We start from the raw sequence: 16499 nt of genomic DNA, 5'->3' as shown, positions 1-16499 counted from the left end.
CGCAGACATCATTACCTCCGCCAATCCAACACTCCATTACTTCCAGACTCCAGTCACATCGCATCCCTTATTACCACATCGAGGTCAGCTCGCAGTCCCCCGTCATAGTCATGCATTCACTTCCCTCTAGTAACCGTGGTAACCCCCCCCCTCCCCATAATGGACTGACAACCCAGCTAAATGATTGCTCGTTTCTTGTAGCCCTGGAAGTCAAAACTGGAGACTCTCTGCAGACTTTCTTCAAATTTTCTCCCTATTTCTTGTCACATTTTCTTGTGTCAGTCTCCACTGTCTCCTCTTCTTTCTGCATAACGGTCCATATTAGGTAAACCACATTGGACAGAGCGCACACAGAGCTTCACATTCAGCTAAAGGATCAATTGATCTCTGCAGCACATTGTAAAATGCTGACGTTGCACTGATTAATCTTCTTCATACTCGGGCTGTTTGCACTACAGTAAAGGCATAATTGGATGTGTGTGTTCCAGTAAAGATCTTTAATATGATGTAGTAATCAGCTGCTGCAGCAGGCATGGCCTCTTGCTTTTCTTCCTCGCCCTCCAAAACCATCTTCTCTTGCTTCCATTAGTGTAGTCTTTTTTCTTCTTCTGCTCAGTTACTATTCTCAGTTTCATCCATCATGCCGTCCCATTCAGCCCTGTCTTACATCCTCATTGCATCAATTACACCAGCAGCCATGTGTTGTCTCTCTTTTTCAACCTGCCACGTTTCATTCCTCATCTCTTCCTGCCTGTCACTCAGCCCCTCTGATCTTTTTCTCTGAGCTTGTCTTTATTCTTTTTTTTTTTATTTCTCTTCCCTCACAATGTTTTTTGCTTTCTTATCACTATCACCCCCTCCCTCTCTCACCGCCTTGTACTCCATCAGCTCCATCTGAAGCCGGGCTATCTCAGCACGCAGGGCGCTGATCTGCTGGCTGGTCTTGTCCTGGTTCATCACGACCTTGTTCTTGATGTTTCGGGCTCGGTTGGCGTACTTCAGCGTGTTCAGTGTCTCCATGAAGTCCCGGTCTGACGGACTGACGCAGGCGATCATCACGGTGCGACTGAAGAGGAGGGAAATATAAAAGTTGTACACAACTGTGCATACAGTACAACAATGTTGACATTGTGAGGAACATGTGCTTTTGTTACCATAAACATAATAGGAGCCCTGTTGATACTCAGGTACGACATTAACAACTCAACAGCGTGTCTTGTGTGTTTGCGTCCCAATGGAGGCTTAAGGAGAAACGACTTTAACTACTATCTGTACTGTAAACCAGAGAACTAGGGCTGCAACTAAAGTTTATTTTCTTGATTAATAATTTTATCAATAAAATGTCCAATGTAACTTAATTGACTAATCGTTTCAACTCTACAGAACACCAATGCCTTGATAGATTATCAAACTTCCTGGCTTTCCCTATATGTTCTTAATCTTCCACAATATTCAGATTATTCCAGAATTATATGGTTTCCCTACCATATAAATATATAAATCATTTTTCTGTATGTAGAGTGTGTTTGCATGTGTGTGCCATTTGTGTGTGTGTGTGTGTGTGTGTGTGTGTGTGTGTGTGTGTGAGTGTGAGTGTGAGTGTGTGTACCTGTTGCCTCCCAGTGAGTCTTGTAGCAGACGAGTGAGTTTGGAGTCTCTGTATGGGACGTGCCCTCCCTTCTTAGTCTGGTCTCCTAAAGCACTGATCACATTTCCCAGTGCCAGCTACAAAACACACACACACACACACACACACACACAAACTTATTCAGAAATTGATCACAAACTAGTAATAAATGCACTGGAGTACACAAACAAACAGTGGAAGAGCTGATGTGTGCTTTGTCATTTTCTTTGTTCACATGTTTTCACACACAGACATTTTGTCCTTCTGTCCGTCTCACCAGTCCACAGTTGATGGAGATTCCCTCGCGGGCTCGCTCTCCTGTAGCTCCTGTACGTTTCAGCCTCTCAGAGCCGGCCAGGTCCACAAAGTGGAACTTGGCCATCAGAGTTTCGAACTCTGGCTGAGCGATGGGGCTGGAGTCCACGCCGTTCACCTCCCCGTTCTCTCCTCCTCCGTTCTGCTAGCGGGGGAGGACAAAAAAATTGAGTTCATGAGTTGGAACGTCTTACTTGAAAATAGCAATTATTTCATCACCTTTAATTCTACTGCAACTGTAATACTAAATGCATTTTCTTTTATTTTTGTTTGTTTTCTTGCTCTTCCCAAAACATCTATTTTTGTTTTACCATACTCATTATCTCTTATCCTTTCTTGCCAGAGCCTACCCCCCCCCCCCCTTTCATACCTCCCTCCTCCACTAGCTGACAGGTTTTCACCTAAAAGAGGATGATGATGAAATTGGAATTAGACCCACCTCACTGTGGACCAGCCTGTCATTCTTTTGTTTTGTTTTGTTTTTTTACCTCTCCAAACCCCAGTCTCACCATTTGAGGCTGCTGGCACACTCTCATCTGACAGAGGTGGATGGTGAAGATGGCATGCGAGCGGGAGCTCTGGGCATTCATCTGGGTGCTGGCTGTGGTGCGGGACAGAGCACCCAGCTTCAGACACTGCAGCAGCTGCAGCACACACACAGTATGGAGGACATTTGGTTATGATCAAAAAATGATGTAGACTCATACAAAAACAAATGATAACTGTTGATGCCACGCTATTTTGATGAATCACCGCCCTGATCACTGATTTTATATTTTATGAAGGTGGGAAACCACTCATTCATCGACTTCAAACTCAAACGTATACTTGAGCTTTTCTGCATATCTGCAGTCCTCTCCTGCTTTTTACTCTCAGTCTGACTCCTTGTGTCTTTCTAGACACCACACCTCCACACTTCTATTTCCTCCCTCACCCTGTTTTGACATTTTCTTTCTTCCCTCCCACAGGAGTGCCCATCTGTCTCTACTTGTCTCTCGGCTGTCGGAATTGCACGGATGGCCTCTTCCAAATTTAGCCTTTCTTCTCCCTCCTTTCTTCTTCCATTTAACAGTCTGCTCAAATCTTTCTTTCTGCTCCGTCACCTACTTGAGAAGAAAACCGAATAATATGATAAGTGTCTTGTCCTAGCCAGCATTTACTGTAGCCCTCCCCCTGAATCACCACCTGCCACCTCTGTTAACCTCTTTGTCGCCGGCTCGTCACATCTCCACTCACAGACATTCCTCCTGCCCTCTTGACCCCATCATGTCCTCCTTCTTCCACATTGTCACTGCTGATCTTTCCCCCATCTTGAAAACTATTATACATATATATATCACTCCTGATGTCTGGCAACTTTCGTCATGCGTCATGGCTGACCACCAAATGGTTCTCGCCAGACTTTTCTGGGGTGCTGGGGATCTCTGGCAGCTCCCATGCTCTGCCTCCACCAGTCAGCATTCATTCACAGCTTCACAGTTAACCCTTGCAATGCAATACCACTCATTTATACATGATCATCAAAGCATTTATAATCTGACTTTTGCACTCGGAAACTTAAAGCTCCAGTTTTCCTATTTTGTTTGAGCTTCAGCTGAAACTTAACGAGTGCATTACTTAACATGTGTGTTTTGTAAACAATCAAAGCAAAAGTGAGCTCTGAACAAGTACTATAGCAGCATAGGAGGTTAAAAAGCTTAAAATGGAAAACATGAAGTTCATTTCAGTTTTATAAACTTTTATGACCTTTAGACCAAGAAACATCAGCAGGAGAGCCACTGCTTTAGAATATAGAGTCTACAAAAATACTACATATTGAAAAAGACTGATAAAATGTATGGATGCTGACTGCACACACACACACACACACACACACACACACACACACACACACACACACACACACGCCCACCTCCTCCTCTGAGTGCACCAGTCTGGAAGTGACTCCAGTGGTGTAGATGCTGCCGCTGGCGTCCTCATGGATCTTGATGTTGGACTTCCTGCTTCGACTCTCTGGTTCTCTGGCTCCATCGAACAAGTCCAGGATCTCTTCATTGTACAGCTGCAATAACCAGAAGCCACAAACACACACGCATCAATATACAACATATTGTTTCAAAAATACATTCTCCTCATGTTCTCCCAGCTGGTTTTCTTATTTACACACAGGTCAAAAGAATGACCTCTCAGAAACCAATGAGGGCCAGGGGCCACAGAGGTCAGCTGAAAGCTCAGCTGTTCCCACCTAATGCCAAACACACACACATACACACACTCTGTTTACCATCAACAGAGATAACCTTTTGACCTGAGAACGTACAAAAAACACACAGAGAGCAGGACATACAGGGAAAAAATTTTTATTAGAATTGTTATTACAGAAGGATCATTAAAGTAATCAGATCATACACACACACACACACACACAAATACATTCGTCAGCCCCCCAAATACAACCTAAGCCTGCCAGAAACCTCTAGAGGAAATGATTACTTGTCATATTATCTCATTGCTCCCACACAAGCATCCCTCCCTCCCTCTTATCCCTCGCTCTTATCCATCCTCTACCCCGCAGTGATGAGGAATAATGTCAGAGGTAATGGCCAACATTAATCAGGACCAACAAAGCACAAGCAGACATTCCTGCCCATCTGTCACTGGGTTGTCACTTCCTGTTTGTGGAAGAGGGGGCTGATCCTCTCGTCTCCCCGTTTTGTCCCATCTGGTTAGAGTTAATAATGACCAATATCCATCCCAGCACGCACACACACACACACACACACACACACACACACACACCTACCAAAAGCAGGAATATCAATACTGCATTGTTAAAATGTGAGATCAAGCAAGCGTGGTGGTAACATGTGCTCTATACTTCTGCACCAATGTGTCGCCCACCTCCAGGAACTGGGCGCTGACTTTAAACTCAGGCGGCTGGGTGCCGGCCTCCTGGGCGCGCACCCTCCTGCTCTGGATTCCCTCAAACAGCTGGTGAACAGCCCGCGGGATGATGCCCTGCTCCTGCTGGCTCAGGCTCACATCGAAGCCCGTCCCCATGGTGTAGGTCTTCCCCGAGCCCGTCTGAAACACATTTCATCAGATCCCATTTACTGTGAACTCATACATCTTACATTTATGTACAGTTGCCTGTTTTTACACGCATGTATGGGCAGTTAGTGGCAGTGGTTAATTCAACTACAAATAACTGCGTGTTGAGGTGTGTGTTTTTTTTATGTAAGTGTGGGTATATTACAGAATATTCACATGTGTATACACATATACAGTCTTTTTCTTTTAACTTAGGTCTTATTCATTTATTTTTCTGTCATTATCTTAATTATAATTAAGCAATATGTTCCCAAAAGGCCAGTCCCCCTGTAGCCCTGTGTTATAGTTGATGCAAAAAATAAATAACTCTCCAACACTAACTGACTTATTGAAAGAATCACATTTCTGCAAAGGACTTTTGTCTTTTTGTGTAACCTCTCTACAGAGAAATTTCAGAACAAAAGTTCACCACAAAATGTAAAAACAGTAAATATAATCACACAATATTTTATACAATACTTAGAAAAGATACAATATTAGAACTACATTAGTATATTGTATGATTGTGACTGACAGTGTATGATTAATAAACACTGTGGGTTTAAATTTGCTATCTTTATTTTGCTTGAGATAAAAACAGATAAATTGATTAAGAAATTAAGAAAGCATATATTGCTGTGTTTCCAAGTTAGCCCAGAAAGTCTGGATTAAATGCATATTGGGACTATCTTGACTGTGAGGTAAAGATGTCCAATCCTATCAGTGGAACATTTATCTTGAAATTAAAATATCACCAAATACAAAACCACACAGTCACAGAGCATTTGCAAACAAAATAGGGAATATATTAAAACCTGAGTTCATATTAAACAAACGGATAAATAACCACAAAAGCTATGAAACTCTTATTAATTAATCATTAAATCATTCAAACATTAAAATCCAGGCCTCTGCATCATACCTGACCATAAGCGAACACGGTGGCGTTGTAGCCCTCTAAGCAGCCCTCGATGAGCTTGTACACGCAGGCCTGGTAGATGTGCTGCTGCTCTGAGTCGATGTCGAACACGTAGTCGTAGGTGAAGGCCTTGTCCTTTCCCAGGAGGACTTGAGGTTCTCCAGGCGTGACCAGCGTGCACACATGACAGCCCTCTATCTTCTCCTTCGCCATCTGAGGACGAATCCTGAGAGGAGAGAAGAAAAGCAGAGAGACTGAGAGTGAATGTATAAAATAATTATATCGTCCTAAATCGTAAAATGGGTGTCGTCGGATAACTCAGCAGACAGGCCACTGACTGTGACCTCATGATCACTTCCAGTGTAAACAAGAAACAGTGACAGTATGAGAGCACATTATTATAGCATTACTTTTAATTGCACCATGAAACTGGTTTGCCATTGGAATCCATTGTAACTGCTGTGAAACTTACTGCATGTGTTCAGTGTGTCTGTGAAGAATTCCTTTAAACCTCGGTTGTCATTGTTCACGTTGGATCTTCAACATTGCTGCTAATCCACAGAATCATACCAGAGCCAAAGTTTTTTTAGCCAAGCACTCCACCAGCTGAGCTTTGTGCTCCTATAACACAGTCAGACTCACGATGGATGGTTAAAAAAAAGGGATCAAAAGCATGCAGCAGAACCAGGGATATCGTCTTTTCTACTTCCATGCTTTCTTTTGCCTTGTCAAAACTTGGCGCCTACATTATCCATAACGCAACTTGATTCGATTCACTCAACTGTATAGAATTGGGTGTGTTGTGCTAGTAGTGGCTAATGTCGCCTGGAGCCTCTAGCCTCAAGCAGAGACGAGGAGCGGGCTACAGATGTCTTTACTCACGTCCACACTCACAGATTTCTTTCATTTTCACTTCAGATGATGCCGACTCAAGTGACATTGCTTGAGGACGTTGGATAAATATCTGAAACCACAAAAGGTTTTATACAACTTTTTTCACATATGCAGTAGTCCTCCTTAACGCCTGTAAACAAACTTTAACAAGTTAAATCTGTGCAGTTCCCCTTTCAATGTGGTCAGTTTGGGTTGATGGTTTTGAAAAAAGTGGTGTAAATTCCTATGATTTCTCTTGTTTATTTGGTCATCTTATAAAAAGTAGGACAACTGAAATTAAAGAAATCACATTCAAGAGTCTCTGAGAAGAGCAGAATGTATGTGGCTGAGAGGGCTGGAGCATCTACTGTATATTAACTATAGGAACAATATGATAACCCTACAGAAACCCATGTTTACCCTCTCATATCAAAGCCCAGCAGTTTCAGAAATCAGTCAGGAGCAGGGTCCCAAAGCCAAACGTAGCTTCATCGAAAAGACAAACAAGACATTCACACAACTTTATAGTGTGTGCCGAACAGAAGAACAGAAGAACAGAAGAACGACCCTGAGGACAACGCACGTGCATCAACAGCAGCACTGTTGATTTAGAAAGTCAGATAATGTGCAGCAAAATGAGTATTAAGGCATAAAATGGACAGTTCTGAGAAGAACTAGATCAAGTAGGACCACTGAAGATGATAAGGTGGACTTTGGCTGATAAGTCATTTGTTACATCAGCTGTTAATCCTGCTGCTCAGGACTCAGAGTTCTGCTGGGCTTTCCGTCCTGACAGGTAGAGTTCACTGCAGTTAATTGCTTTCACCTGACATCCCCGTCGTAAAATAATCCCTGATTAGATGAGTCAAAAGGAAAGCAGCCACTGATGCTGGAGCATGTTTGAACTCGGTGACAGAATGATGGTTGAGTATTTAAATTCAGGATATTTTTTTACTTGTTTGCCAGCAGAGCAGCAGAAAGTCAAGACAGGCAAGACGCCTGATTAGCAGAGATGTCGCTGTTAAAGAAGTGACACTTTTTTTGTGCTCGTGCCGCAGCTCTGGTTAATTGCGAAAAAACAACGTAGAGAAAACTGGTGTAATGTTGCTCTCACATGACGCAGTGTACATAAAACAGAAGATCTGTCACACGGCGCAGAGTTAATCTTGGGCTTTCAGAGGTACAATGTGAACACAGTGGGGAGGTAATCACTTTAAGCTGCGGAAAAAGCCATGAGCCAGCAGTATCAGAGCACTGGGTCCACCTCTCCACATGTTAACCCCCCCCACCCCCCGGTTCAATCTTCAGGGGATGCAAATCAACTCCCCCACACTCTGAGACAGCACCAGAGACTCCCTATGGGATGCTGCAACAAAGACACACACACATACTGTATACAGAGAAATCCCCGGTCACATGCAGCTGCTGGAGGGATAGTGGGCACATCATAAAGACACACACACACACACACACACACACACACACACACCACACACACAGTAACTCCAGAAACAAACACTTTACACACACAAAGTTCAAAAAACAACCTACTGTACTATCTTCAGTTCACACATGGTTCCTCTCAAGCATGCATTAAGAACCACGCCCACTGCTAACACACACAGTAATCCCTTCACCCCACGATGTTATGGTGCTGTAGAAACACACACACACAGCATTTTTTGCCCCTCTCTCAGGCCTTGAGGCATCACTGAAGAGGGTCTTCCTGGAAAGAATTAAAGACATTAGAATAGACCAATTCAGCAGCAGCAGCAGCAGCAGCACAATAACCCCGACCACCTCATGGCAGACAGAAAGCAGCTTGCAGACAGATGAGTCCCTTTTATTACTGGAGGTGACCTTGACACCGAGGTTAATGTATCTAAAACCACAGACCATATGAGTGCTGCTCAAGCCAATTATTAACATAAAGTGGATACAGCAGAGGAGGAGCGCATTGACTCTGCACAATGGACTTATCCAAAGACAGCCAGAGTGAGTGTGTGAGTGTGTGAGTGTGTGTGTGTGTGTGTGTGTGTGTGTGTGTGTGTGTGTGTGTGTGTGTGTGTGTGTGTGTGTGTGTGTGTGTGCGCGCGCGTGTCTGAGCTGCAGCTGTATCGTGAGAGGGTTGGAGGTCATTCTTCACTTCATTCTTCTATCAGTCTTTTGTGTGCAATATTTATAGGTCAGAGGCGTCAGGTGTAACACTTGACAGCTGACATTTAAAAGAAAGACAGAAAGAGAAAGAGAAAGAGAGAGAGAGAGAACAAAAGAAAGAAAGTAAGAAAGACAGAGAGAAAGAGAGAGAGAGAGAACGAAAGAAAGAAAGAAAGACAGAGAGAAAGAGAGAGAGAGAGAGAGAGAATGAAAGAAAGAAAGAAAGAAAGAAAGAAAGAAAGAAAGAAAGAAAGAAAGAAAGAAAGAAAGAAAAGTATACACAGTGTGTTGACTACAGTATCAGGTGGCAATTGTTTCAATATAGTGACAAGAAATGTTTATATATGTTGAGTATCACAGCCATTTGCTAAGAATCGTCAGTCCTTTCCCCATTAATTTAATTAGCTTTTCATCATCACTTACAGTAAAAAAAGAACAACCCAGCTATACTAGTGAATTTGCCATTTTTCCTCCAGACAGTAAGTGCAGTTCTGTTTCTACCTCGCCTCGTCTCACACTGACCACTGACTGACTGACTGACTGACCACTGACTGACTGACTGACTGACTTCAGCCACTTCAGGATTTGTCTCTGCTGCCAAATCTCTGCTGACAGTATTGACACTTTGGTCCTTGCCAATTTATAATTGCTACTTCGGCCAGAATAGTAGTTTGGTTTACATTTTTGGTTTTGTTTTTCAAGCATTCCAGATAGAGAAATACAAGGTCATTTTGTGGGTTTGAGTTAAGCTGTGACCAGAGTGTTGCAGTTACTTGCAGTTAGTTTTTAGCCATCTTGGTCCACCAGACTGAAATAGATCAACAATTACCCTGTTGGATAAATTGCAATAAAATCTTTGTACAGACATTCCTGGTCCTCAGAGGATGACGACTACAGACTTTGGTGATCCCCTGACTTTTCCTCTGAGGACCACCATTAGTCTGCGGGCCGCACTTTGAGAAACTATGCTTGTTTTAGAACCAGTAGCATGGCTGTAGACTCTTAGTCGTGTTAAATAATGTTTTAACTTTAACCCACAGGGATTATTTATTTACAGGTGTCTTTCTTTCAATATTCAGCATTTGTAGAAACTATTTTGTGTTCAGGAGGATTTTGGCCAATGTACCATATTCAGACATGTTCAACAGACCCCACAACCCCGACTCTATAAAGAAATATTACCAGTGATGATTAGATGATCGATAGAAAATGATTCCACAAAAGTTTTGATAATTTCTTTATCATTTAAGTCACTTATCGATCAAAAATGGCAAACATTTGGTGGTTCAAGCTTGTCAAATGTGGCGATTTTTCCGCTTTTCTGTTTTATAACACTGTAAATTCAATATGTTTTATTTTTGGACTAGAAGAGAAATCTAAAGACATCAACTTGGGCAAACTGGGAAATTGTGATGGCCATTTTTCACTATTTTCTGACATTTTATACATTATAGAACGACCACACAATAATGAAGATAATCCCTGGATGCTGCCCTAAATACTGCATGACCAAATATGTGTGTGTGGATCTAAAGCTCTGCACACTTCTTCTGAGTGTCTTCATCACAGAGAAGTTAAACATTCACAAGACAAGTGTGGCTGAATTCATGAAAGTCTTGGCAACCTCTGCATCAAATGAGAGTAGACGAACACTCACACACACAAAGAGACACAAAAACAACAATGACAGCCTGTCAGTGATCCACAGGGAGAAGAAATGGAACAGCTATAAATAATCAATTCACACACACACACACAAAATCACACCACGTCTCAGCTGGATGAACATTTAAGCCAGCTGCACCAACAAAAGATGGGATCCATAACATTGATCGGAACAGCAAACAACTCTCACACACTCACACACATACACACAGAGATCCAGACTCAGACCACACACTCACTAAAAGACATTTAGCAGCTAAAAATAGCCCATAACATCACCATTAAATGTCTGTGTGAGACAGAGGCGGACAGAGAAACACCGAGAAGCAGATTGTGGATCTCTGATGCGGCAAATTAAGGCGTCTATCTCTCTTCTCATCTTTGCACACTAATAGGAAAATGGTTTAAATACCCGGGGGACTAAACAGAGTCCCTGACAGAAGCAACACACACACACACACACACACACACACACACACATACACACACACACACACACACACCTGTTTTTGGTACTTTTATGTATGTCTTTACAGACAGATGAATGTACAGGTACAAACATGATATCTATACTCATTACTTTTAGTCAGGGGCCCTAAACCTATCTCTGCCACACACAAAGTCAGAAACTCATTATCCACAAGCTCTGGGGGAATTAACTTATTACAATAATTATCAAACCCAATAGTGCTAATTAGAACCAAGAACCAAACACAAACAAACATGCACACAACACACACACAGTAGTTGCCATATCAAACCCTGATAGCAGCAAAAGTCATTGATGCGTGTCTTGAGAGTGAAATAGTCTGCAACATGAGAGATACTGAACACAGTCCTCGAGACCTTTCTGACATTTACAGCAGCCCTCGTCACATTACTGCCTTTGAAATTGTAAAAAAAACAACAACAAAAAAAATCAAGCACGTAAACAAGCAGATTTATTAGTGGAGCTGAATGGGGAAACCATCACACAGACCAAAAAAGAACCAGTGCCTCTGAAATTTGATCCGCCAGCATGTGTTACGTTGGCCGGCAAAAGATCAGGACTTCAGCCTTATAAAACAAGAGATGGATGTGAATGGATTTAAATAAGACAGGTGTATTTAACCCTGTTAAGCCTGAACCATGAAATAATTGCCAGAAAATTCAAATTTTTTGAAACTGGAGTGTTTATTGAACCTTCTGACAAATAAAAAAAAAAGAAATTAAATATCTATTTGCATATATGAGTTTTAATTTGTATCGTTTTTGTACAAAAACATATAAAACACAACATTTTTAACCCATTAAACTTTGAGTTTCAATGCCATCCTTTCTCACATCAGGGGGCACACTGGAGGTTGGCCTTTTGCAGGGGGGGCTTCCTCCTGCTTCTAGAGAGGATAGTGGTCTGCCACACTTTTTCCTTTCCTGCACTTGTGAGAGAGGTGCCAACAGCAGCTGGAAACCTTCGCAGGGGCATGGGTTTCTGTCTGGGCTTCAATTTCTTCTGGTGCACTGCATGTGCCTGATTGTAAATATCAGGTTTTTCAGGAAAAAAAATATCACACTGATGATGTAGAGGTCTCAAAAACTCATGTATCAAATATGATACACTTGGCGTTACAGGGTTAAGGTGTAACAAAACAAAATCTCTCCAGATTTACAGTTTGATTTACTACCTGGCAGGGAAGAGAAATTCTACAGTACTGTGTCCTGTCCTCCAGCATGTGGAAATAGTTAGCAGGGTGTCCTACAACTGCCATTAAAGGCCAGAGGGGCTCCATCATTCACAACATCTAGCTCACTTCACAAAACATAGTGCAGCGGGGAGTGCCATGTTATGGGGTTAAGATGGTGTCACTTTTGTGTTGCTAGCGCAAGTAGTGGTGGCTGATGGGTAAAAAATACGGGCTGGAAGAAAAAAGCAGCGGAAGGTCAACAAAATGTATGTAGGACTGGGTATAATACACTGAAACGTGTCTGCAGCATTAAGTATTGTATAGTGTTGGCATCTAATGCATTTCAATCAGAAATTACTTTATCTAGTTCGGGAAACCATGAAACATTGCTAATTTTAGACTTATTTAAGTCTTTGTATGTCTGCTTGTGTTAAGACAATATCAACACAAAACACAAAAAGGTGTTTCTGGGAAAAGTCGTAATATTATGAAACAATCATAATATAATAATAATACACAAAATTGTAATTTCAGGAGAAAAAAGTTGTAAAATGTCATAAGAGAAAAATTTGCTATACCTTATGTGTAACAGCTTCAGTAACAGATCTGAAAGAATATAATTCAAACAGAATGTTCTATTGATGAATATGTAGAAAAGTACATGTTGTGTTATTGAAAATGTTTTTTTAAAAGCTGCATGTCTTGTCATACTATAAAAAAAGCCTTTTCTAATAAGAAGGAACAAACACACTATGAATACTAACAGAAATAAAGAGTCTTAGTCTAGTTTCCAGTTTCTTTTTTCCTTCAGCTGGCACGCTTTAGGAGGGTCCAGTTTCCTTGGAAACTGCAAACAATGTTCGGGGACTTCTAATGTGCAACAAGTGCAAGTGTGTGAGCATATGTTTGTGTTTACAGCTGTAAAATATAAATAGTATTCAAGCGGTGCCCAAATTGCAAATTACAAAATCCTAATACCCGATCATGCGCCAATTATACAGTAATCCTCACCTGAAACTCAACCATTGACCTGCTATCCAATCACAATCCAGAAAGTAGCCAGGACCAAATGCCAAGTCTGTTACCAACAAGCCCAGAGCACCAATAAAATCAGGCCGCTGTGATCGCTGCCAGTGACAGCGAGTGCCAGTAATGCCTGTGTGTGTGTGCATTATTGCGTGTGTGTGTGTTCATGCTCACTCAACCTTCAAAGAACAGACCGGTGATAGCCAAAGAGCTCATTTCCCTAATGTAAACACTTCAGTAAAGACACACACACACACACACACACACACACACACACACAAAGAGACAGAGTTAATCGTATTCTCTTGAGCCGCGAGTGTTTCAGAGCTCCGTTGTCTCTCCTCTGGCAATGAGCCAGTGGAGGAAGGCTGCCGCTGCGTCCACGTTTCCTTTAACACTCTGTCCATTTATCAACATCTACTCTCATCAAGTTTCTCAATCAAGGACTATTCCATCATTTAGCCCCCTCCCTCCTTCCCTGTTATCTTTCTGGCTTCTTCGTCACTGTACAGGAAAACATCATTTGGCTCTCCTTTTGTTTTCTGTGCTCTCGTCCTCATCCTCACACCTCTCTCCGGTTCGTATCCCTCCCTCACTCTGTTGCCAGTGAAAACAGACCATCAGGACAAAAGCTTCAATGGCAGAAGCAGCGGAGGGGCCTGTTCCATTACACCATTTTAACAGCAGAGACTAATCGCTTATGTGGACTTTTCCTCGGTGCCTCACTTCCTCTCCCTCCGGCTCGCTTTCTTTCTATCGATCAAACATCGCCTTCATAATGGAAAAACACACATCCATCAGTTGGTGTGAGACATAGCGCATTGTCTCTGTCATTGTGTCCTTAACAAATGTTTTAAATGCAAACACACAGTCACCCCCCCAACACCACCTCCTCCCGTCACACAGCAGATCCAATAACTGTTGACAGAAAGCTCAACAGTGAGTCTGCCATCCAGGAACAGGAAAGGCTCTACAGGTGACTAACTGTGATGTAAAGACACTGATCAGTAGTAAAGGACAGAAGACAGAAGGCTGTGAATTAGAATTGATTTTGTGTTTTAAGGATCAGGTTTTGTGCTGATCATTCAGATCATTGCCCAAGTCCACCAAGATCCTCTCATTCATGAGGATCAGAGAGGCCAAACTGTCCTGATCTTTTTTTGTTTCCCTCCCCCTGTCCCATATTTTACCACTCACTTCTGTTTTTCCAAACAAAGCCAGACAAACACAAGGGTTTACACACACACACACACACACACACACACACACACACACACACATTCATTCTCCTCATGTCACGTACACGTGGATGTGTGAAGAAGATGAAGATGGGCGTATGTCTGCATACAAAAGATTGACTTTCCAAATCCAAATGCAGTAAAGATGATAACATCGTCACCATTAAAGCTGCAATAATCATTTTCTTAACATTAACAATCATTAAAATGACGTTGTGTGCATTATGGAAAGGGTGGTTCCTACAGACGAACCCATAAATAATTATGGTCCGACTCTGCAGGCTCCCTGAGATCAACAGAGCATTTTACTGTCTTTCAGCTTATTGTTTTGGTTTTACAGCCCATAACTTAACTGTTTTGGTTCAGTCTGGAAGCCTCCATGTGCACGGGGAGCTGAAAAAGCTCTGATAAATCCTGTGGACACAGCAGATAGACCAAGTTGAGATATTTCTATTTGTATTATGCATATCTTTATCTATATGGATTCTGACCTGTTTCGTCAAGTTTCATGCAAGTTCTTGAACAACTGATCTCTGTACCACTGTTTGCAGGAATAATTGGCTGAAATAAGTTCTGGTGTGCTAATACCAAACTCTGTCCCAGGCTGATGCCCTGCTCTCCCCTCTCTTCTCCACATGGGCTGACGAAGTGGGAGGTGGTGATACTTAATATCCATCTGTTGTCATGCCACTCATTAATAATCACTCAGCAGAGGGACGAGTGTTAAACCTGTCATCGCATCCTTTCTCCTACTGTCTGCCTCTCTCACACACCTCATGTCCTTTGTGTAATGAGTGTTGGTTTAGACGAGGTGCTCATGCACTGGCCACTGTCTCCTAAATACTGAGCCAGCAGCGTCCATTACACAATATTGACTAACAGCTCATTATTGGTGCAAAATGACGTCTACAGTGGAAGAAGGTTGACAGGGAGGAAGAATCCGTGTTCTTTGTATATTTATCTTTAAATAAACATTTCCACAAAAACCTTTCAGAAAATGTTGTGGTGCAGGTCAAAGCCAATATTATTCTTCTAAAGAACAATTTTCTAATTCCAATCCTGTCTGTGGTAGCCAAGTGGTTTTCCAAACTGCTTCAGGTTGCATCCCTGCTGGCGTCTCCGCACCACGGCCCCGCCACACTGTCAGCTGCTGGGGTGTTGGCTCCACATACACACCACAGAGGCTCGATTTCTCATAAACCCTAATGGCACTTTGCCATGAAATTATGCACAAACACTTACAGCAGTGGCCCCAATTTATCAAACTGATTTTAAAATGAACAGGAATATAAAATAGTTTCTTGAACTGCTGCCAAACCCAAAGCTGTGCATATTTATAAGCATACAGTATACAGCACGCCCGGCTGTAAATGAAAGCCAACTACCGATGACCAAGAAACTATGTTGAAGTAATTAAGTCAAAGTCATATATATATAATACACACACGTATAATACAATCACGTTAAATGCCAAATCATTCGTTAGTGATGTCAAAGTTCCTCTCATTTTACTTCTGTATAACCAAACACACGGAGTAAGATAGCACGAGTAACGTGTTTACAACCTGTTAATACCAAATACACACCTGAAATAAACTTCATACAATCTCAGTCTTGTAGCAGTATTTACTGAGCAGAATGGTCTTTCCCTTTCTGAGAGAGATTAACTTTGTGCAACCAGCCCGACAGAGATTACATAAACAGGAGCACAGTGTCTCCATCTGGTTCTGTTCTGTTTGCTTGTACCGTACCTCCGATTAGTGCTTTGTCATTGTCAGAGTTCAGATTAGGATTAACCCAACTGACACAGCGGTGTGTGTGAGTGTGTGTGTGTGTGTGTGTGTGTGTGCACAGGGATATACACAGCATTTTCAGGTATGGGAATATATTTTGTTCTTTATTTGTCCTCGTAGAGAGAAATATAC

At 42.1% G+C, this 16499-nt stretch overlaps 1 protein-coding gene across 1 annotated transcript in view; it reads right to left on the bottom strand.

The window, feature by feature from the left end:
• Window positions 1-16499, bottom strand: part of kif21b (kinesin family member 21B) — a 68300-nt gene that overhangs the window by 38199 nt on the left and 13602 nt on the right. Inside the window, exons 2-8 of the mRNA XM_070902963.1 lie at window positions 5955-6177; window positions 4844-5026; window positions 3855-4004; window positions 2452-2586; window positions 1905-2087; window positions 1610-1725; window positions 871-1066 (exon numbers count right to left, since the gene is read on the bottom strand). Of these exons, the coding sequence (XP_070759064.1) occupies window positions 871-1066; window positions 1610-1725; window positions 1905-2087; window positions 2452-2586; window positions 3855-4004; window positions 4844-5026; window positions 5955-6177 (1186 nt within the window). The remainder of the gene's footprint in view (window positions 1-870; window positions 1067-1609; window positions 1726-1904; window positions 2088-2451; window positions 2587-3854; window positions 4005-4843; window positions 5027-5954; window positions 6178-16499) is intronic.

The sequence above is a fragment of the Enoplosus armatus genome, chromosome 3 (assembly GCF_043641665.1).
Source record: "Enoplosus armatus isolate fEnoArm2 chromosome 3, fEnoArm2.hap1, whole genome shotgun sequence".
Classification (NCBI taxonomy): domain Eukaryota; kingdom Metazoa; phylum Chordata; class Actinopteri; order Centrarchiformes; family Enoplosidae; genus Enoplosus; species Enoplosus armatus.
The sequence above is the reverse complement of the archived record's forward strand: the minus strand, read 5'-3'. Positions and strand labels throughout refer to the sequence as shown.